The sequence below is a fragment of the Canis lupus genome, chromosome 38, assembly GCF_011100685.1.
Source record: "Canis lupus familiaris isolate Mischka breed German Shepherd chromosome 38, alternate assembly UU_Cfam_GSD_1.0, whole genome shotgun sequence".
Taxonomy (NCBI): Eukaryota; Metazoa; Chordata; class Mammalia; order Carnivora; family Canidae; genus Canis; species Canis lupus.
The window spans coordinates 6,478,432-6,503,503 of NC_049259.1; the positions used below are offsets into that span (position 1 = coordinate 6,478,432).

The 25,072-nt window shown below is 32.5% G+C and overlaps 2 protein-coding genes across 2 annotated transcripts in view; one reads left to right on the top strand and one right to left on the bottom strand.

Moving 5' to 3' along the window:
• CDC73 (cell division cycle 73) overlaps nucleotides 1-25,072 on the bottom strand; it is a 112,116-nt gene that overhangs the window by 42,601 nt on the left and 44,443 nt on the right. The gene's annotated exons all lie outside the window — the stretch shown is intronic.
• Nucleotides 18-12,639, top strand: B3GALT2 (beta-1,3-galactosyltransferase 2). The gene is made up of 2 exons (XM_038586097.1): nucleotides 18-626; nucleotides 5,078-12,639. The coding sequence occupies exon 2, from the start codon at nucleotides 5,202-5,204 to the stop codon at nucleotides 6,468-6,470; it is 1,269 nt and encodes a 422-aa protein (XP_038442025.1). The 5' UTR covers nucleotides 18-626; nucleotides 5,078-5,201; the 3' UTR covers nucleotides 6,471-12,639.

Sequence of the window (25,072 nt, forward strand, 5' to 3'; positions counted from 1 at the left end):
CTGCTCTGTCAGAGAGAGCATCTGTCAAGCCCACATTTAAACTGCTGCCTGCCTGTGCAGCAGCTGAGGAACCGTGGATTTCATATTATAAACTAAAACCCCAGTAAAACTGCTCAAAATCCTTCCTGCAGCTGACAGGCAACAACGAAAAAGAATCAAATCCTATTCTATTCCAATACAATCGCAGCACTACATTCTAGCTCTGGCTGCTTTACATTGCAGCTCAGTGTTATTACTAGAAATATGGATACTGAGAAGAGAATACAGCACTGCATTGTCCGGCCAGGAAAACAGCAGATGTAAAAAGCTTCAATGCATCAACTGTCGGCAAGAGTCAACAGTGCTCCGAATAGAGCGGACAACTACAGCTCTTTTGTTTAAAGAACAAGAAAGAAAATAAAAGAAAGGAAAAATCTCAGACGACCAGGACCCATATGAACAAGAAGGGTAACTCGAAGACAAGCAGACAGATGGACACTTTGGATACTGTGAAAAGCAATCGCAGGAGGCAGACTATTGGGGGATGTGCGCATGTTCGATAGCATCTTTTTTGCTGAAGTGATGGCGTGCCAAAAGTATTTTCAGTGGGTATAATCCTCTCCACATAAATGGCCTGACCAAGGAAGGTATGTCAATATTTTGTGTGTAATATTCATTTAAATGTCTGTTACCTTTTCATAGCCCCCGGAGGCACTAATATCTGATAAACAAGTTCATCTAGTTCACTGTCCTTGAAACTATGAAAGGGTTTCTAGATAAATGATTTTAAAATCTGTCATTGTTAAAGCTGTCATTGCTTTATTCAAGTAAGTATGTAGGTTGGAGTAAATATGGGTTGTGGATGTATAAAGGAGAGAAAAGGCAAATAGCAATAAGATTTGCTTAAAGGATTCTCTGAGAAATTAAACTTAAAAAAACTGTAGCCCTCTAAAGAAAACACAGCAAGGCTCTTATCAAATTAGGTCAAAATGAATTCTTATCTAGTAAATTAAAGTGATCTCTTAAAAATGGCTATCAAAAGAGACAATGCAGTGAAATTACATTAAATAGTATCAAAGATTATCTTAATATTAAGAGGTTTTTTAAAAGTCCTTTTAAAACAAATTACTAATACATAACAGCTTTCACTAACAAATCTTCCTTCCAAGACCCATCTCCCCAAATAAATATAACAAACACAATCTAAGAGTTTCAACAAATATTATTATTGAGCTATAAAAAGGAAAGCATTTGCATAGGATCATATAAGGTGGTATGAGTTTTGTACACAGCACACCACACAGTAGATTTGTATGTTATTACAGTGTCCGTGAATACAACTTTAAACAAAGAAATATCAATACTTGGTAAAAATTCCCCACTTGAAAAAGTGAGCTTTCATTTTAAGCAACTGACTGATTCTAAATGATCAAACATAAGATTATTCTTAGTGATAATTTTTAAAGTGAAATTCAAAATAGAATAAAAAAAGATATAAAAATATTCATGAACAGAAAAACAAGGACAAAAAATTAAATATAAATGTAGCTACTGCGCTTCTAGGCTATATTAATATGTACTAACAAACTACCATCATGGTATGTGTGTGCAGGGCAGAAATAAATCGAATAAACTATTTAAACAGCAATCACAGAATAGCAACTCATGGCTCAGGAACTCAAATATATTCAAAATTTTTTTACAGATCTATCACAGATCCTGATATTTGCTCAATCTCACAACACAACTCAATAACCTATTATTTAATAATCACAAAAGGCAAACATTTTAAAGGCATACGTAAGTATTCCATTCTGAAATTAAGATTAAACAAGTTTATCAGGTCCTTATTATTATTACATCTCAACATCAAGTCTCACTACCATACCATGAATTTTTATTCCACTATAGAATGAAGTCAGATGGTATTAAATTAAAAATACCATTAAAAATACAGTTGTGAAAAATCTCAAGTCTCTCTTAGAGCCCTTTCTCTTAATGTTAATAGCACCAATTAAGCATTTTTATAAGCTAAGTATCTCAAAAGCACAGAATTTTGTTTTATTCAAGCACCACTAAAATCTAGGACTGTTCCAACAGACTTAAGATATCAACACTTTTAAAAGCCAAATTATAAAAACAGTTTGTGTCAGAGATAGAGAATGAGTATGTGAGAAGTAACTAAACATTTCACAATAACAGTCTCTTCATGAACTTCAATTCGTAAGATGTAAATACACATTAGTAACTTGAAAAAATTATCACAAAAAACCCTAAGAGCTAAATCAAAGGTATTTCTATGCTGAAAATGTAGAAGTGCAAATTGTTTAGACTGCTACAATATTTTAACTTTGTCATGTTCCTACTTTTTAAGAATTAAAACAACAGGCAGTGACTAGAGAATAATTTTAACATTTAATAAAAGGAAAAACAGTAACTTTAATTTTACTTTCTTTTTAACAGAAAAACTATGATGAATACCTGAGAACCTTTTTAATAAAGAAAATTTTAAAGCTAGACACATGCACTTCATTTATCAATGGGAGATTACCAAATGAGTATACATGAATTTAAAGTCTGGGAAGCTTAATACTTACAAATATACAAATAAAATTTAAATTAAGATGCTTTTCCATCACCTATTGCTACAAATCATACAGGACCATAAGCTATGTATCTATGCTAGATTACAATATATAATAATATGCTGTTTTCTGTAACATGGAAATATTTCAGAGATATTTCAGGTATACTGCTTTCATAAAAATATCACAATTTATTAGTACGATATTTACCTTCATTCTTCAGTCATTTCACTCAAAAATATGACCTTATATTTATTGCTTCTTAAACTATTGAATGTGTACTTTTAAAAGATGTAACTGATTGGATTCCAACCAGATACCAAACATATATTAACAAAAAGGTAACAAATTTAACTTAGCTTTGAATGTTTCAAATAGATTACCAAATAAATGTAAAAAGTAACTTCTGTTTCTTTTAAATTTATACACATAACCCTTATATCTATGGCCTCTCCATGGAGAGGAAAAAGAATTGTTACTATTTATCCAATATTTCATTTGAAAATATAAGCTTAGAAAGAGTTTCCAGGTCTAAACAGAATGGACAACTATTTGTAAGTACAGGAAGGGAAAGATTGAGTTTCTAAATCAGAATGCTCAGCTTACTTGCAGTTCAGCTCACAGCAGAACTGTTTTGCTGGTACAGTGAACAGCCTTGGTCTTTATTATAGTAATGTGAAATTAAAATTCATGTAAATAGAGCCTAATAAATAGCAAACTAGGTTCTATGTTTTTAAAACCCCAAATTTAAAAAAAAATCACAGTTTGTATCTCACACAATGATTGAACAATTTTTTATATTTGAGAACCATAACTTCTAAAAGTACTACATAATTTCAGATACTAGAAATTATCAAAAGCTGGCGCCTTTACTATCATACTGTGGACATTTGTTCAAATTCCCACCTACTTGCTCCTCCTAGTGGCTCCTGCTAGAATAGTACTTTCATTCATATATGTCTAACCCTTTCAATTTTCAAAATTCTTCATATATGTCTAACCCTTTCAATCAATTTTCAAAGTTCTTCATACTATATATAAGTTCTATAATTATTCAATTACATGACAGCCTCCATGTAAATACAATTATTTTTCCAAAACATTAAGTTTCATGTCAAAGTTAAGCAAATTTGGCATTAAGCATGAATATCTTAAATCACAGGCTACACAAACACACAGGTATAGGTATACATGCACAGAATTTTTAATAAACACTCCTACATTAAATATTTTAATTGACTAGTTTTATTTTGCTTAAAGAAATAATTTCCACAAAACAAATTTGAAAAAATTAAAATTTATGAGTCCCCTTCTTAACAAGTTTTTTTTTCTATTAATAGAACAAGTTACAGCTCTTATCACCCACCTCAACCCTTACATCCTGATCCAGAAAAACTAAGAACTGAAAAACATGAAAACATGAACAATTTGTGCTATGCACTGAAAAACCTTGTTCAAGGATAACACCACCAGTTTTTAATATGTAGCATCATGAACCTCCCATACTTACATTTCATAATCTCTTAAAAATCTAAGGTTCTAAGTGTCATGCTACCAGAAGTCCTAAAAATGTAACAAATTGTCTCTACAAACAAATGTAGGACACAGCAAAACTCAAGAATCTTTTAAAATGCATTTTGTAAACTTTTAATTTTAAATACCTAGTGCCTATACTTTGTAAGAAACCTGAAAGGACTATTCAAAGTAGTTCTTTGTTTAATTCTAACATGGAGATATGTGATAGTTTTCCGTCAAGGCCAAAGATAATTAAGGATAATTAGTTGCTATACTTTAAAAATCAACCTTAAGCCTAACTCAGGCCACTGATCTTCTGAATACATCTTAAAATTAGAAAGAGTATTTGAAAATGTTCATCACTTATTACTGTCTTAAAATCCTGCACTGAAGTTACTGGACCCTGAAAATTAATTTTGACAGGTGCATCTTCTCATTGACTTTCTCAACACAGTAGGGGCCAATGGAAACATGCCAAGCAGTGTACTGTGACTAACAGAACTCTGCCATAATCAACCTTGCACCGTCTGTCCCACAACTGATACATGACCATTTTACAAAAAAGGCCGCTGACTGTGCACCATACCACCAATGGTATGTCAAATCAATTTTAATTAATGCCAATAAATTTTCCATCTGCTCTCAGGCCTTCTTACATGGCCCTTCTCAGGAATCTAGTAACATTCTTCTCTTCCACATGCATACAACTTTTAAATCTTTAACTCAGGTCAAAAGTGCAAACGACTAGAGCTAGCTACTTAGACAATGAAATAACTGGAAGAAAATTAATCCATCACTTCTCTCCTTACAGTGCTTATCCGGTTCTCAGTGATGCTTTGTTACCAAGGATATACAAATTTTAAACTTCATTCCTGGGTTATCATATTTTCACAACTTAAAAAATTCGTATTTGTCCTAATAATTAACATCCAAACTCTCTTTTCAGGCAGTTATGTAATATTTAGCATTTTGTAAATTTTTATGTTTCATCTTTATAGAATGACTGCATGGGAGACAACCTGGCCGAATTAAAATATGATTACCAAAGAATAGTATTGATTAAAAAGGAAACATTTTCAGCCACCAGTAGTATCTCATATCCCATTTCTGGATATTTACAACATGCTTCAGTGGAGGAGAAGACATTGCTGCTTTGCAAAGATGAGCTGGAATGCCAAGAGGTCTCTGTTCCGTACACATCTTATTGGTGTACTTTCTCTAGTGTTTCTTTTTGCTATGTTTCTGTTTTTCAACCATCATGACTGGCTGCCAGGCAGAGCTGGATTTAAAGAAAACCCTGTGACATATACTTTCCGAGGATTTCGTTCTACAAAAAGTGAGACAAACCACAGCTCTCTCCGGAACATTTGGAAAGAAACAGTCCCTCAAACTCTGAGGCCTCAAACAGCAACTAACTCCAATAACACAGACCTATCGCCACAAGGAGTTACAGGGCTGGAGAATACACTTAGTGCCAATGGAAGTATTTACAATGAAAAAGGCACTGGACATCCAAATTCTTACCATTTCAAATACATTATCAATGAACCTGAAAAATGCCAGGAGAAAAGTCCTTTTTTAATACTGCTAATAGCTGCAGAACCTGGACAAACGGAAGCCAGAAGAGCTATTCGGCAAACATGGGGCAATGAAAGTCTAGCACCTGGTATCCAAATCACACGAATTTTTTTGTTGGGCGTAAGTATTAAGTTAAATGGCTACCTTCAACGTGCAATACTGGAAGAAAGCAGGCAATATCATGATATAATTCAACAGGAATATTTAGATACATACTACAACTTGACAATTAAAACACTCATGGGCATGAACTGGGTAGCAACATATTGTCCACATATTCCATATGTTATGAAAACTGACAGTGACATGTTTGTCAACACTGAATATTTAATACATAAGTTATTGAAGCCAGATCTGCCTCCCAGACATAACTACTTTACTGGTTACCTAATGAGAGGATATGCACCTAATCGGAACAAAGATAGCAAATGGTACATGCCACCAGACCTCTACCCAAGTGAACGCTACCCTGTCTTTTGTTCTGGGACTGGTTATGTTTTTTCTGGAGATCTGGCAGAGAAGATATTTAAAGTTTCTTTAAGTATCCGTCGTTTGCACTTGGAAGATGTATATGTAGGGATCTGTCTTGCCAAGTTGAGAATTGATCCTGTGCCCCCTCCCAATGAGTTTGTGTTCAATCACTGGCGAGTTTCTTATTCAAGCTGTAAATACAGCCACCTAATTACCTCTCATCAGTTCCAGCCTAGTGAACTGATAAAATACTGGAACCATTTACAACAAAATAAGCACAATGCTTGTGCCAATGCAGCAAAAGAAAAGGCAGGCAGGTATCGCCACCGTAAATTACACTAGAGAAGACAATTTTTTTTCAAATGTGCAATCTGTAAAATATTGCTAAAAGCATGTATAGTTAAAACTGATTACATCCATAGGACAAGCTTTAGTTAAAACTCATCACATAAAGGAATTCAAAAATTATTTTTTTAATTTCTGAAGGTAATTCTTAAAAATACAACATTATATAACAAAACGTATCCCAAAAGAATCTATTAAAAAAAAAAAACTGTGTAAGGGGATTCTGTGTATTAACATGCAATAACAAGCATGCAAACATCAATGGTTCAAGGCTTTTGTTAGGGGCCAATAAGATGTATTTTGCATATATTTTCCTCATAAATTTTAATTTAAGAAATGGAGACAGTCAAAAGACCATTTTAGATTCAGTTTTTCATTTTAACATATAATTAAATGTAAATAAAACATTACTGTCAATCTTAAGGAAACTTTGTAATTGTGCAAAGGACAAACTTTCTGACCTGACTATTCTAGGGTTCTAAAACTATATTCCATGCAATAAGATTTAGTTAAATTACTCTACAATTTATAAAGTTCAGATGTTTCATCAATGCAATTCTCATCTAAGTATTCACCTTTTAAAAACTGAGAATATTCAGTTTCTTTTATTAGTACATATATCGAGGGAAATTATTTTGACATGATGTGATAAAATGTGAAAAATCAATGTGTCTCAGGCTCAAGTTTTTATAAGAAAACAAAAAGTAAATGTTTCAAAATAGACAGTCTGTTTCCTAGTTGGTGTTAAGGGCCACGCTAGTATTTCAATGAGTTATTCTATTAGATCAGTTATGCACTCTTAAGGAGTACTACCACTTAACTTCAAGGGTATCGTAAAAATATATCATGTTCCTCTAACAGAAGCAGAAGTAATTACTTAAAGGCAAATAGAGAATGTACTGTTGAAAAAAGATACAGGACAAAGAGTGCAGCAGCAGTTTCATTCAATACATTTTTAAGATGCATGTCTGCCAAACTGCAACATATGGGAAGTTTATTTCCTGACAGCAGGTGTACACATGCCAATACTTAATCATTTTATGGCGTCTACTTCTTTCTCGGAGTGCCAAGTTTACAAACCGGCAGTTTTTAATTCAGGTAGATGACAACTATTCTGTGTCACCAACTTCAAACCTTTTTTGGGAGGGGTGGGGGAAAACTACAAATGTTTGACAAACACTTGATTCTAGGATGACAATGTATACAATGCACTTTTACCAAGTTTTTAATAAAAAAAAAAAGTAAAAAAAAAACTTTACTGAGTGTTACAGTACAAATATTTTCACAGTAATTTTGTTTGGCTCCATTACAAATTTTAAATATCAAGAAATAGTAACCCACTAAGTATAAAAGTTTTTTTATTTCATAAAAGTATGTAAAACTTAATCTAATGAAGATTTTACTTATCTTATTTCTAATGACATTTTTATCCTTGATTCTATTCTGAAGAGATATTACATCAAAACAGAACTGTTATGATTGTTATTAACATTCAGAATCACAGAAACTGTTTATGTACTTATTACTTAATATGTTGGAATTCTATTTACATGGAATTTATCTCCCATTTTCTATTCAGTAATCGAAGTATTCTATTTTACATCAAGTAATTTTGAAAGCCAAGCTATGTAACATCCCCAACTCTTGGTTAAGTCCATTTTTCACTTAACTTATTCAATAGAATTATAAAAAGACTAAAATTACTAAATGGGAAACTTACTAAATAAAGGTCACACGTAAAAGGATAATACCAAATTAGATAAGTCTGATGAAAGACAAATATAATCCTTTCTTCAATGTAAAATAATTCTCATTTATTTAATTATTATTTATTTATTTATTTGTTCTCTCACTATTTACCTAAATTATGATTACAGTGCAGGATCTTTAAATATAGATTTTTTCCTTCTGGAAAAATTCAAGTTTAAAAAGTTGACTTATGAAAAACAACACAACTAAATTCCACCCAGCTTAGACATCAATTTCAAATCATTTCAATATCCCTGAGAATACTATCTTGAGAACTGATAGTAAGCTGCTAACATTGAGTTCTCAAAGAACACTAGATCAAATAATAAAGTTTCCTACTACTGCTAAAAATCTTTATTTTAAAATAAACATTCCATTAATTTATTTTTGACACTTCACTCTCAATGTGCAAGATTAATTCTTCAGAAAATATGAATTGTTATTATGGTATCTCAACATCTCACTCAAGTATTAACTGTGCCTTATTAATGCCCAGTACTATGCGATTTTATAATTACACATGAAAATATAATTTTAAATATATGTACTGCATTTGATCAAAGAAAAAATTCAGGAACAACTATATAATCTTTATGCTCAAAGTGTTATGTTAGGGGATAAAAATATCAAAACTTTCAATAGTTACACTAGTTCATTTTCATCAAGATTACAGGTGATTAAATTCTAATTTGAGCAATTTAAATTTTTCATCTCTTTGTATACAGCAGAATCATATAACTTCAACTGGAATCTTACTGATATCTATTAACCAAAAGCCCTATGAAAATAATACAAACAACAGCAGCAGGAACTATTTACTGATAGAGCATACACTATATGCCTGGTACTATGTTAAACCACTTTACATACATGACCTCATAGAATCCTGACAAATAACACTAAGAGACAGGAAAGGAAGATTCATGTAAGAAGTTAAATAACTAAGATCACACAGCTAATAAAAATGCAGCAGGGTTCCATCTTTAAGACCATGTTCTCAACCACTATGTTATCTACTATATATTTTACATATGACACCTGCTATAAGGTCTAAAGAGCTATGGCCTGTCCTCTATTCTACTATTCTCTGATTATTCTTCATCTTTTGCCAAGTAAAGCTTCATAACCATTTTCTTACACTGGGGGGCTACCTGATATTAGGTACAAATAAAGAGAAGGGAAAAGAGAAGAAATCTGATCCCTCCGTTATTTTTCTTTTCCATTTCAATTGCCCACAATTTTCCTAAAACCTTAGGAAATCTTAAGCATTACAGCTTATCTCTTGCTTCTTTGGGCACTCATACATCTGTAAACAACAGGCATGTTCAGTGAGAAATTCTAAAAGATGCCTATCTGAAGCACAACTGGGTCATTTCTAATAGACAAAAGTAGCACTGTATTTATTCAGTCTACTGTTAGTCACCTACTGTTTTGGAATGAGGTGGTAAAATCCTTTTACCAAGTTGATTTTAGGTTTGGGGTTTTGCTTCCCCCCCTCCCTCTGGTTTTTACTGTTCAACTATAAATTTTGACTATTAAATTAACATAGGTTTAAGAAGACAAAAGAATATCGCTACTATGCATACATTTCTAATATATACCTCACACAAGAGTATCAGTTTATCACTTAAACATTACTCCCAGAAGACAAGTAATGCACACAGACACCAAAAAGTGACCGTTTGAGTTTTAGGAAGAAACCTGTCCTGCATTTGTCACAAAACACACAAACACACCCTCCTCTAAGTATGATGTAGCTCTAAATCTTACTACTTTCAAGATACAATGTGTCAGAAGAGAAAGAAAATATTTCTGTATCTTTAGGAGGAATTGTTTTCTCTCCCTTTACCAAAGCAAATGTCGGAGCTAAAGGACAACTGGAGCTGAATTAATCGCTTCAGTCTGTTTATTAATCTAATTATTCCAACTTCTAAATGGATTCTACAAATTCTAAAATGTATCTCACTTTCATCAGTATCCTAAATACTGAAAAACAATAGGTCAAGGGCATCATAAAAAAATATTAAATAACAGAAAACCGTTAACATCATATGTAACAGCCTGAACTCATGCTTTTAGGAGTTTTTAAGTAAATAAAACACACAAATTTATAAGCAGAATAAAACTACTTAAAGGTGTTTTTCATAATTAAAATGTATTAACAACATATTAGATAACAGAGAACATGAGATTTTGATAGCAATGAGAATATTTTTTTAGCAATGAGAATTTTCAAACATACTGAAAGTTTGAAACAAGTTAATAAAAACATATTACAACAAAAAATTATTTAAAGGCATTTGATAAAACCGTTTCCACTTATGATTTAAAAAATAAATACTAACTTAAAATTTATACTAGAAGAAATTACCAGAAGCCATAGCCAAAATCTAATTATCAGACAAAATTAAGAATAGAAATAAAAATGCTCAGTAAGCCCATAACTAGACATGTTTTATGGTTTAACAATAGTTTTCAAACTAATTTGCTCAGGTGTCTCAGTAATAATTAGTAACACCAGGAGACTGGTGTTCTAGAGTCCTGCCCTCACTTTAATACAACTACACTCTCATGTTTAATACGAAAAGATTCCATGTCAATTCATTTGAAAAGAGTGGCTAATGTTTTTTTTTTTTTCATTGAGAACTACCTCAATGATTCTTGAACTGAAATGTAACTACAGAAAAAAGAAAAATATATATATTTGCTCATTATACAGCACCCAACAGATCAACGCAAAGAATAAAAGGAATTCATATAAGCAGTCAAAACCAAGATTAAAATAGTAAAACAAGAGTTTTACACACAATACATATAAACATATATATATTATATATATATATAATACACAAACTAGTATACAATACACATGGTAGTATATTCACAAAGGTTAACAATTTAAAAATACGGAATATCACAAGTAAGGAATTCTATGGAGAAAACTAAACTTACTGGGAGGTATAAAAATTCTGATAGTGTAAGAATAGATCATTTTTTTTAATTAACAAGAATACCTACTTTTAAAAATGGCCATTCTTCCCCAATTAACATGTTTTCTTCAGCTGTACTTTCTAAATATTCTAGGGAAAAAACTGTTGTAATATACAGAGTCAGTGTAATCCCAATCAAATCTTAAAAAATATTTTTAAAAGTTTTTAGTGTGTGTGAGTGGTATTCATAATATAAAGTTAGTATGGAAAAAAGGTATCAGTACCTAAGAAAATATTGAAAATGATCTTAAAGAATTTACTATAAAGCAACAATAAAAAAATAAAATAAAGCAACAATGATTTTAGTTTATATTAGCATAATGGTTAGGTAGTTAAATCAAGAAAGAAAAAAAAAGACCTGAAAGAGGGCCTAACATTTATAGTAACCTTACAAGCACATTAGAATATTCCATTACTAAATAGAGAAACTGGCTGATGTCTAGAATTTAATGTTTAAGATTCAAGTCACATCCTATACCATTACAGAAATAAACTCCAGGTGGAGCAAAATAAGTACAATACACACTGTACTAATACTTATCAAACCTACTACATGCCAAATATTGTCAAGCATTTTAATGAGGGACTATGGGGACAGCTTTATTGATCAAAGAATAAAAAAGAAATCAAATAGAGGGAACAAAATCAAGGCAGAAAAAGGTAAACGATATTCACTCTACATAAAACCAGCATTTGCCATAAACAAAATTAAGACAAAAGGTAAACTATAAATTGAGAAAATATGTATAACAACTGATAGTAGGGTAAGAGTCCTGATACAAAAAGAATTCTTACAAGTAAGAAAATAGGCTTGATATATAAGGAACTCTTACAAGTAAGAAAATACCAATTTATTTCAAAAGATTTCTGACCATAAGCCAGAAGTAAATCACAAAGAAATCATCCATTAAGGTAAAATATATTCAGCCTCACCAGTAGTCATATAAACACACTTAGAAACTAGGTCCCATCTTTATTAAAATGGAAGATATTTTTTAAAATAATAGTCTATGCAGGTAATGAAAATGAGAAAGTCCGTCACCAAAAGCAGTATGTAAATTGGTACAGTTTCTGAAAAGCAACTTAAAAATTTTTAACAACAAAAGGGTAACAAGACCTTTTGAGCCATCAGTCCACAATTAAAAATCTATTATAAGGACATAATCGATCATGAAAAAAAGTTTTGAATTTCCAAAAGAGATTAAACAAACTGCTAGTTATATAATGGAATATTACTGTCATTCAAAATTAGGATTGAAAGACTATTTAATAGGAAAACACTCATACTCTATTAAGCAAAGACAAAAACAAAACAAAACACAATGTAGTATGATTCATATTCCGAAACAATACACATTCCACCACTACCCCCCAAAAAAACCCCCAGAAAATGACTGTTAAAAAATAAATGTGATTCCTGGAAAACAGCAAAATGGGTATTTTCTTCTTCCTATTTTTTCTGTATTTTTTCATCTTTCCAGGTTTAAAATTAATGAAAAATGAAGTCATTAACATGCTAATGAGCATCATATCAAAGTTTATACTATATCTTGCATTAGCACATGTTCACTAAAGCTACTCTAATAAATTTTAAACATTTTTAAAGAACATTCTAGAATTATACATGAAAATAAAAATTTTAAATAAAATAACCAGACTAGAAGACCTCTGGGATACTTTTCTCAATTATTTAAACATTTTTTGAGAGCCTACAATCTGCCAGGTATAGACACTATGACGATAACCTGTAAGATATGGTCCATCTTTAATAAATGATACCTGGGTACTAGACAGTCATAAGAAAAAAGAATTAATCTGTTCTTCAAACATATATTAAAATAATTTCCAATCAGATCAAAGATCTAAATGTAAATAATGAAACAAATTAGTTCTATAGGGGGAAAAAGTGAATTCCTTTGTAACTTGGGAAAAAAGTTCAACATTCAACGTTTCTAAATATAACAAAATCTTGAAGTGGTAAGAGATTTATAAGTGTGATTACAAAAGATTTTGAAAGAAATCCTTTCATGGCAATAAAAACATCAGCAAATACAGAAGACAACAATCTGAGAAAAGATAGCTGTAACCTTTAAAAGTTTAATAACCCCAATATATTGAAAAGATACAGAGATCAAAAAAGAGAGACCAACATTCTGATAGAAAAATGGGAAAAAATATTAGTTTACAGAGAAAGAAATGATATGATCCTTAATCATCATCAACCTTATTGGGAATGCATACAAAAACCAGTAAGAATCCCTTACTCGCCTATCAATTATTATTTATTCTCAAGGATATCACCATAAAAAGGGTTGATTGGTTTTCCACACAGACACACAAGCGCATGCATACACATTTGGTAGGAGGAGGGTAGATAAAAGGATGAGCGAGAATTATGGGTAATCCTGAACATTAGAAAAGAAAAACAAGAGATTCAGATCTGGATAACCATTATGCCTCTACAAGGGGAAAGTAGAAAACCATCTTTAAAAATCAAGCCTGCAAAAGCTCTGGCTTAGGATGGATGTAAAAACACAGAACATAGACTAAAGAGGAGCTGCTTATTAAGCATTAAAAAGAAAAAGGTTATAACAGAATTATCAAATTTGAGTGCTACCATATATAGTTATTCTTAAACTCTACTCCTTTAGAAAACTGGAGTTCCATCCACCGAAGATGGTATACTCCTTTAAAAAAAAAAAAAAATCATGATCTTTAAAAAATTCTGCGGTAAATTTCCTCTGGAAACCTACTTCGACCCTCAATTTAGAAAGTTTAGGAAGACTTTCAATCAAGGTAGCCTGCCTTGCACTGGTCAAGCTATCAAAGACCCTCTCTTCTAGTAATTTGAGTCCTAAGGGAAACAAACATACAGACACACACTCAGGCATGCATATGCACACAGAAAAAATGACTGGAGCTAACTCACTGGAACTTCAGTACCCTGAAGGAATTATTCATTAACTCTTGCTACTCAGATACACAGAGCTGCTATGGTTCCTATCCCTTCTATCACTTGGTTCTCTGATTTTATAAGCTTGCCCATAATTTTCCAATACTTTTTTCTTTGCTTCAGTATGACTCAATTTTTGCTTGTAACAAAGAATCCTGACAGCAATCCTACCACTAACAAATTCTGAAGTAGCTCCTAGCTCCTATGATGATTCCATAATGCTCTCTGTAAGACCATGCCCTCTGTGGGTTCTGCCACCTGAACAAATCAGGAATGCAAAGGGATCCCAGAACAACTTCTCTGTTAAAGAAAACAGGCTAAGGGGTGGCTGGATGGCTGTCAGTTAAATGTGTGACTCTTGATTTCAGCTCAGGTTATGATATCAGGGTCCTGGGACTGAGCCCTGCATTGCACTCAGCAGGGACTCTGCTTTAGTATTCTCTCTCCCGCTGCCTCCCTAAAATTAATAAATCTTTTAAAAAAGAAAACAAGTGAATTGTTTATACCTGTTCATCATCCATATCCATGATCAAGCCTCAAAAGAGCAACAAAGTAGTTTTCTGCATATAACAATATAACTGAGACTATGTTGCTATAAATACCTTATTACTAAGGGCTTTTAGGACATGGTTTCCTAAAATTATAGCACGATGAGAGCGAGCCAATACATCTGGAAAATAACAAAAACTGACTGCCTGAACCTGATACACTGTAAAATGCTGTCTGAGTTCACAAACTAATGACGAGGGAGGACAGGACTATCCCATTTCACAGATGCTATTTAAAATTGCATTCCTGGGATCCCTGGGTGGCGCAGCGGTTTAGCGCCTGTCTTTGGCCCAGGGCGCGATCCTGGAGACCCGGGATCGAATCCCACGTCAGGCTCCCGGTGCATGGAGCCTGCTTCTCCCTCTGCCTGTGTCTCTGCCTCTCTCTCTCTCTCTCTCTCTCTCTCTGTGACTATCATAAATAAAAAAATAAAAAATAAAAAAAAATTAAAATTGCATTCCTTTATCAAAGATCTGTCTCTTGACAAGGTAAAAAACAAACAAAAACAAAAAACAGCTACATCCTGGTAGGTTTATTTAAGAGAGAGAAGAGAATAAATGACTCCTCTACACTGAAGAGAAAAAAAACTGGTATCTGAGCAAAACTAATTTTTACAAAAATAAAATGAATTTTTAAATCAAACTTCGTAAGTAGTAATTCCAAATTTAAACTATTTATATATCTAAGTGTCTATAAGTACACCCACATTTAACAGTATGTTTAAACTGAAGTTATCTTCTCTCCTCTCTAAATGTAACTTAATACCTTTTCATCATTTCATGTCTCAGTGAAAGGCTATCCCCAGTCAGTGGCCACATGAAGCATACCGTGTCATTCTTGCCACTTCCTTCTGTTATCACCATATCTATCTAACCTCAAAACCTAGATTCCTAATGGAATCCATCTACTTTTCTTCATCTTACTCCTCTGGTACTTAAAATGAGTATCTCTCACTTGGCCCTGCAATACCTTCACAATTGGTTTCCTTGTATTCATGCTATGTTTCCCATACTACAGCCAGAATGGAACTTTAAAAACAAAACAGTAGGGGCACCTGGGTGGCTGAGTGGTTGAGTGTCTGCCTTTGGCTCAGGTCATGATCCCAGGGTCCTGGGATCGAGTCCCATATCAAGCTCCTCAGGGAGCCTACTTTTCCCTCTGCCTATGTCTCTGCCTCTCTGTCTCTCTCATGAATAAATAAAATCTTTAAAAACAAAACAAACCCTAGAAGTTATTCACATCATTCCAGTGCTTCAAAGGCTTCCCAATGTTCTTAAGGTAAGACCAAAATCCCCCAAATCCTTGGCCAGCTACAAGATCCATAAATGGGTCTCTTCCTTGCTAATAATCTTTCTGCCTAATCTTCTGATTCCATTTGTGCCTTCCATTGTGCCTTCCACTTTATTCTGAAATTACCTCCTTCTTCCTCAAGATTAATTTTAAAGGCAATAAACAACAACAAAAAATCCTAGACTAGAAAGTGAGTTGAAATCTGACTCAATAAAACCCCCCTTTTTTGGCTTAAAGCATTTCTATCTTATTTGAAAGGAAATCTTTTGAATACCAAATCAATCCCTAAGGAGGGAAAAAACAAAGACACAAAAATAAAGACAAAGATTGATTAGAGCTGATGCTTAAAAAGGGGGCGGTGCAAGGGGGGGACAGGTAAAACCACAAGAAGACTTGTAGCACATATTAAAAATTATGGTTGCATCCTTACAATAAAGGAAATCCATTGCAAACACAGCAATATTTGGGAAAAAAGAAAAGCTGAGGCTAGTTCATGTCTAATGACCTGTATGTTATCTGTTTTCGAACGTTAACATACTGTTCACTGTTTTGGCTACAACGTGAAGTTCTCTGCAGCTCTTGGATCTCACCTGATTTGCACTGGTTTGCATTCTTCTGTCATAAATTATCCTCAGGATACCTGAGTAAGTACGTGTACTCTCTGAGACTTTGGATATTCCAAAACGTTCTTTTGCCCTGACATAGTAATGCTACCTTGAATGTGTGTCCACATATGAAGAACATATTGAAGAGACATATGAGTGATAAGAGAAGAGCCATTATGAGACTACTGCATAGTCCTGGAAAGATATAAAAATAGTTTGGAGCAGAAGTATGATAGTGACATGAGATAAAAAATTTCAGAGATGCTGGGAAGTAAGTCAACAGGCCTTCATGATGTCTAGAAATTGGGAGTGAGGAAGAGGGAAAAAGGTGGCAAGGATGCTGCCTAAAATCCTGGTCTGAGCACTGAGGAGATAATGATGCCATGTTTATAGAGAGAAAAAACACTGTATGAGATCCTGATTAACATAGGAAGACATAGTAAAGGGTAATCAAGAAATCTATAAGAAAAAAAAAGAAATATATAAGAGAACTGTGAAGTAGAACTGAGGGTCAATATATTTCTAAAGCATCAATGACAATAATAATTTTTAACTACTACTCTGCATAAGAATGGAAAGTTACTAAAAATACAGTGTATAGTATGAGCTTAGAAAACATTCATTAATTTAATAAAGACTTTTCAAACAACATCTCTGTGTCAGGTACTCTGTTCTCAGAATTAGGGATAGAGCCAGAAAGAGCAAGAACTACTAGAAAGCAAGAAAGATATGGTTCCTACCTTCAGATCCTCATATTCAAAGAAAGTCATCAAAATAAACAAAACAAGATTATTAGGAAAAAACCTGGAAGCCTTCCTGAGAACGTGACCAGTGAACTAAGATGTGAATTATGAGTAGCCAATCTTATTAAGAGCAAAAGAATGATTAAGGAAAAAAGAACTGCAAACACAAAAGCCAGGAGGTTGAGAAAAATTCGCCAAGTTTGCAGAAAAACAGAAAATAAACAGTAAAACAGAATTGTAGCCAGGACCTTAAAACCTTTTATAGAGTAGGGGAGTGTGGATCCTTATCTGGATGGGGGAAAAAATAAAATTGCAATTTTATTTTTACCAACGTCTAAAAGAAATTAACATTTCCTTAAACCACAGTACTATTAACACGGGCATGACTTTATCACCAAAAGAAATCTCATGCTTTGCTATCACATTACACCTGTTACAGATATCTTGAAATATTATGTATGCTCACACTTTAAAACTCTGGCATTTATTAGATTTTATCACTAGATTTTATTATATAATCCATTAGAGAAGCACAAATTACCATGCCATAAATTTGTATTTTTAAAGTCTCTTGATTATCTTCTTTCAGTACAACCAGTCTTCTTTATCTTATGTATTTTATTTTATACGTTAAAAATATTATTCACAGAGAGAACTCCTACTATTCACTAGTCTACCAAATGAGTCCATGCATAAAAGACAATGACCTCTAATGTCCGGGGGTAGGGGGAACCCCAACAACTCACAATTCCTAACAACTAAATAGAACTTTTGGTGCTTGTTTGGATCCTATTTCCAACGAATGAACTACAAAAATCATTTTTCAAGAAAATCAAAGAAAATGGAAAATGAAATGGTTATAAGAGGATAAATTATTTTTTGGCAATGCACAATAATGTCTCTACAGCAAAGTAAACAGTATTTTTTTAGAAGTGCAAAGTATGTAGGAACAATGTCTAGATTTTGCTTTATAATACTTAAGGGAAAAAAGGAGATACGGAACAGATGAAGAATGGTTTAAAAATAATTATAGAAATCTGTGTGATGGACAGAGAGAAAACCATAGGCTATTTTCTCTAATTATATTTATGTTTATAATTTTTCATAATTAAGGGGGGGGAAGGTTTCACCAATTGCTTTGCAAAAAGAAGTCCCCAGAAGGAAAAAAAAAATTTACAAAGAAGCACTGTCTTTGGAAGGACAAATTAAGAAAGATGCCCCTTTCTCCAGCCTGATGATATCCTGGACTAGGTCATCTGATATGATGAGGGTACTACAAGCTAACTAGGATTTTCCCCCATGATATTCAGGGAAGACAGCAGCATTATTAAAAACTGCTTTGGCATTATTCATATTTATAAGTATTTACTCCTTTGTCTAATAGCTATCATTTCAAAGAAAAAAAAAAAACAATTTCCCATTATTATCAGCTGCCTGGGCCTAGAAAATTAGTCTTTGATCTAACTAGCATATTAGAAACTAGCATTAGAAATAGTGATGGTTTAAGAAAAAATACGTTACAGCCTTAAACTAACAAGTATTGATTAAGTTTAGGCTTCATACTTAGAAAAACCTGACATCTGAAAGGACAGGGGAGGAGGAGGAGGAGAGTAGCTAGGTAATCTGTGCTTCTTTACTAATGTAATGTACCAAACAATGCAGTGCCAGATCACTGGAATCTTTATGACCGCTGGAAAGCAAAAAATCTGTATGGACAAGGGAATGTTGGAGTTAGACAACTGGACCAATTAGACGGTTCCCAGGATGTTAATTAATGACTAACTGAAAAGGAACTCTTTCCACTTGTGTAACTGGAACAGGCTGCATACATCTCTCCAGCTTAGTCTATTTAAGTTAGGAACACTTAAGGAGGCTCTGGAAATCTGCAGGAAGGTAGACTTGCTAATACCCTCTTTTTGTCCATGCCTAATATTTTGTCGTGCTTTTCCCACTCCTCAACAGACTCCTCAATTGCTCCTCTGTTTCTACAGAAGTGTTTTCGCAGTCTAGCTGACAGATCAAAAGGCCTTATACTTATAGCTTTGTTCCCCAAATATCACATTCTCATACATCAGGAGAACGTCTTAACAAAACTTGACACATTTTTTTCCATTATGAGATGTTTAAAAAAAAAACACAAAAATTCATTTTTATTTGGCTTTAAGCAATAAAAAAATCCTCATTATGAAGGATTTATAATCCTCATTATAAAGATTGATAAAATTTTAATTCTTCAGTACAAGGAAATATATCTTACACGTTTCTCAATGCTGTTAGTCTAAAACCCGAGTCCATCATTAGCAATTTTCATTTAATATTCTTGCATTTCCTAAGACAAATAGAAATAATAGTTTTAAACTACAGTACACCGGAAATAGCCATTACGTAAATGCCTCCACTCTTATACATTTAATGTTAAAAGTTAATGTGCCTACTTAATGACTATGCTAGATGTGTAAGTAGCATACTTCCTAAAATTCACTTAAATATCAATTTTTAAGGTCATAAAATTCAACTCAAGTATTGACTGCTTGATTCATTATAAAAAATTACTACCTTCTACATCAGTTCATAAAAATTTAACTTAAGGAAGGATTCTCCTACAAGGTTCAGAGGAAACATGGCCCTGCTGACACCTTGATTTCAGACTTCTGGCCTCCAGAGCGAGACAATCAATTAGTTGTTATGAGCAAAAGAAAAACAAAATTAAGCCTAAATCGAGCAACCTACAGCTACAGACCAAATCCAGATCCCTGCCTATTTTTGTGTGTCCCGTGAACCATAACTGGATTTTACATTTTTAAGGTGGAGAAAAAAAATCAAAATGATAGTAATTACTATTTCTTAACATGTAAAAATCATGAAATTCCAATTTCAGTATCCACAAAGGAAGTTTTACATTTATTGGAACAAACCACTTGTTAAATAAGTCTATGACTGCCTTTACGCCACAACAGTAGTTATGTACTTGAGCCAAATACCTCTCATGATTTAGCAATGCTGACTGGCACACAGCAAGAATGCAGTTATATCATTTCATCCATTTTAATTTTCTAAAAAGCATAGATCACTGATATTTTGTTTGTCCCTCCTCTATTTACCACTGCACTGCATCCCCAGAACCTATACCACAACCTAGCATATGGGAGGCATGGAATAAATACTGGTCGAATGAATGCAAAAGACACCACTGTGTGTCCCACATTTGTCCATAACAGCAACATTTAACTGCAGGTTTGGAACTTCTACCTAATCTTCACTTGACAGTAATAAATCCGAAATGTAATAATGTGATAAAAAGGCAAATATTTTTAAAAATCTAGAAAATTCTAGAAACAAAATTCTAGAAACACCTTCCAAGTGACAAATATGCCCAGTCGATATCACATGTACTCATGGACTGATATAAGCATCTGCCACTGTCTGTGAGAAAAGATACTTTTTCAGAGACAAAATACATAAAATTTCATTACAGACCAACTTTAATAGATTTACAGAACATTTACAATCAATTTTGGTGATACAGAAACTAACTTTGAACCACAAAACGTTATCTTGCCACCAAAAGAAATTCTAATACTTCTCTCTAGCAGGTCATTATTACCCAAAATTTTATTCATTTATTATTATAATTGTCATTGAAAATTTGTGCAGATTTTACTCCTGTTCTGTAAGTACCTACCGAAAATCCATGATTTTGCCTATTAGCCTACAAGTCTAAAATATACACTATCTAGTCCTTTATAAAAAAAAAGTCTGTCAGCTCCCGATTTCAATTAAATTTAAACCTTTTAAATCATTGCAAACTAGAAAATAAGGCAATAATGAAAACGCTCTTAAACCATACAAATTCCTTTACATTAAGTCTAAAATATACACTATCTAGTCCTTTATAAAAAAGTCTGTCAGCTCCCGATTTCAATCATTAAATTTAAACCTTTTAAATCATTACAAACTAGAAAATAAGGCAATAATGAAAACGCTCTTAACCATACAAATTCCTTTACATTAATTACTTTTGTTCATACCCAACTCTACATTTCTTTGCACTCATTAAAAACAATTTCACAGTCAAGTTTCTAAGATAGATAGATAACAAACACTGTGGTTTTGGAAATTAGCTTTCCCTACAGACTTGATAATTGTTTAGTGAAGTCAACCTAAAATTACAAGGCAAAACAGAGCTTAAATGTAAAACTCATACTGTAGTAAAAGATGGCTTATTTTTTTTATATGTAAGCACCAAAAATCAAGTCAGCATAGAGAAATAAAAGTCTCAATAAAAATAGCAGTCTTTCATTGCAGACCAAATACAAATGTTACCACACTTAATTTACATGTATCAATGAAGATGTCAAGCACAGTTTTATCAGAATATCAGAATTATTTATACATTTATTGGGGGTTGGGCCATACGGGGGAGTACTCATTTATGTAAGAGAAAAATACCTTCCCCTTCTATTTCTGAAAATAGTTCTAGTAATTTGTCTAACTGAATTTTATATAAGTAGTATAATCAACTAAGTAAATTGTGAACTAAACTCAGGAAAATTTTCTATAGGATCAGTTATCCTTATTTTAAAAATCCTTACTACTTAGCATTATATTATGTATATATGCACATCTTTCAAATAAATATGCCAAAGAAGCATTAAGCTGGATAAAAGATTTATCCTAAGACAGCATGATTACGTATCTTTTTATACAGTCTTCTACAACAGTACTCATATTAGTACTTCTCCATTTGTACTTAAATTATATTTGTTTTTGTTCTGACTGTATTCTAAATCCTAAATACTTTTATACAATGCCAAGAAACCCCTTAAATTATAATGTCTTTGTAGCACTGAAATTATGGAATTAATCAGTAGAGTGGGATTTAAGTAACTTCATTAATTTATGCCTCTGAGCTTAAGTGAAAGATAAAAATAAATGATTTTCAGAATCCTGTAGGAAATCCTTGCTCCTGTGTCCCCTTCCAAATCAACAAAACTAAATAGGACTAATCTTAGATCTACAGTTCAGACTTCTAGCCAGGCCATCTACTGTTGCCTACTTTCTCTATTGACAAATCAGAACCTTTGGATATCGACATCATGAACTTTCAATTCAAAAGACCTAGCCCCTAATCAACATTTTTTAATAAATCAAATAGAACCGAATGAGATGTTAGTCCTAAAACCTGAATCCGTAATCTATACATCTAAAGAAATACATCATATGGACTTGGAAATAGACACTTCTTTAAGAAGGTAAGTTACAATGGCAAATGATGACAAAGCCCCTCTAAGCAGTGACCAAGGAAAAATGTTTCCTGGCCTTGCAAGAGGTCTGTCTGTCTTTATTGAAGAGATGCAAATATCAACCTCTCTTACTCTAATACCATTAAATGTTTGAAGGATATAAGTTAATATGTCACTGGGCATATGATCTCCCATGAGCTTCTTTACAGAAAGAACATGGATATGCCAGATATAGGGAGTTGAATATCCAGTGTTCTTGGCAATTACAGTGTAAATTAATAAATCAGCATTTAGCATTTCGAATGCTCCTCTTATAAGCTTGAATAATAAATCTCTCATGGTATTACTACCTAGGTTTTTTTAGCCTTTCCCTAGCAAATTAATAAGGAAATGCCAACCTATTAGGCAACCTGGGACCCATGCAACTAATCATCCCCAGGGTATATAACGTTCTGTATCACTGTTCATCATCCGCAGATCTGTTATATAACAAAAATGTTGGTGAAAATTCTTAAGTGAATTAGAACCAGACTATATGATTATGGACTGGTCCTTCAGTAATCCAAGGAGGGTTCCAGTGTAAAATACAAATGTAATCCCACCAGTATCCCATAATGATGCATATTTTGGCAAAATCTACTATACTCTGACCTTTATGTTGATATTTATAAAGTTTTAAAAAATATATCATACAAACTTTCAAAAATACTAATAATGACTCCGAATGTTTAGAAATAAATGTGTAAACACAGGTCTCCCAAAATTTGGTTATCTACCAATTTATTGGAAAATAGTAATTACATCCATTACATATAATAGAGATAAAGAAAAAAATGTTACCAAAATAAATTTAATTAACTAAGTTAAGCTTTTACTGTTTATTTTTCCTATTAAAGTAACTTTTGTAGGGGAAAAAAATGTGACAATGTACGAAAGTTCTTGACAAATTATGGTGTAGCCACAAATTTACTATCAGAATGGTTGGTTATCACAATGTAGTTCTTTTTAAAACTCAATGATTCCTAAGGACACTTAAATATTTAAGATAAAATTATATTTTAAACATATCAGAAGCTGAATTTTCTTTACTAAGACAACTAAAAGCCTTCCATATAACAGAAGTTCAAATTCTTCTGAAAGGTCAAAGAACTGTTTTAGTTCTCAAATTTGATATATTAAAATATATAAGGAATTCAATTCAGAATGTTTATAGCAATGTATATAAGACAGAAATGACAACAAGACACTGAAAGACTGAAGCAGCTACCAAATTTAAGATGGTCAATCATTAAATGGATAGTGTCCAGAATTCACTGTTTCTAAATCATATCAGATTATTTCTGACTTAAAAATTTGTAAAATATTAAATTGACTTGATTTCAAAACAACTGTTTGTTCTTTTATGTAAAAATCTAAATGTAAAGAACAAACTTTTTCAGTGACAACATAAAATATGACAACTTCAATAGTGAGATAATTATCTGATGCCTATGGTATGCCTTTTATCTCCAATGAAGTAAAAAATAAAAATCTTAATAAAGCTTTAATTCCTTAGCATTTCAAATGAATTTCTTCAATTTATTCACAGCAAAGCAACATTCTGAAATTTCAAATAAGAACTTAGTTTCTAAATACTAAGGCTTGTCCAGACCAGAAGAGTTTAAAAACAGATACTTAAAATAAACGCAGAACAGTCACTCACAGAGGAACATGAGAAGCAGGAAAGACAAGAAGAACAACACTAAAAGAAACATCCATCAAGAAAAAGACCTGGAAAAGAAACCAAAACTTAGAATTAAAGATCAAATGAGGTTTGGCAGGTTGGGGAGAAGGAAGGGAAGGGGATGAACTAACTAGAAATGCAATGAGTATTAAGACAAATATAATTAAGACAACATAGAAAATAAAATTTGAATGTAGGGTTTATATAAAAGATTGAAATTCCTCAAGGATTTGAATCAGTTTATGAAGACCCGGAAATTGATACAGCAAACTAAAGCTCAGCCAACAACCAACAGAAAAATACCTATCAAGGAAATATTTAAACATCCAACCATAGAATGTTATTAAATATACTAGGTCTTTTTCATATGAACAAACTGATTCAAATCATTTAGTCATGAATTAAGGTAATATTAACTTTTTTCCTCAAAATAATGAAGAGAAATATATAACAAAATAAAGTCATGTCTGTGTTAACTAACAATGGTGGCTAGTCTAAAAACATACTTGAGAAGGAGTTAGAATTTAAAAATGATGAAATATGTTCAATGAATTGAAATTGTACTGATGAAGGTAAACAGAAATGGGAATAAAACACTATACTGTACTATGTCCAAGAGAGGTTTTTTTAAAAACTTTGCTTTTGTGCACATCTGGGTCATAAATAGCTATAGCATTACACAATGGAATTATAATCCAACTGAAATCTGACAGTATTAACTTTCATCATGCTGTTAACAAAATATTATATTTCC

What these genes read in the sequence shown, in the direction of transcription:
- B3GALT2 (XM_038586097.1), top strand. Translation starts at nt 5,202, where the DNA reads ATGCTTCAGTGGAGGAGAAGACATTGCTGCTTTGCAAAGATGAGCTGG.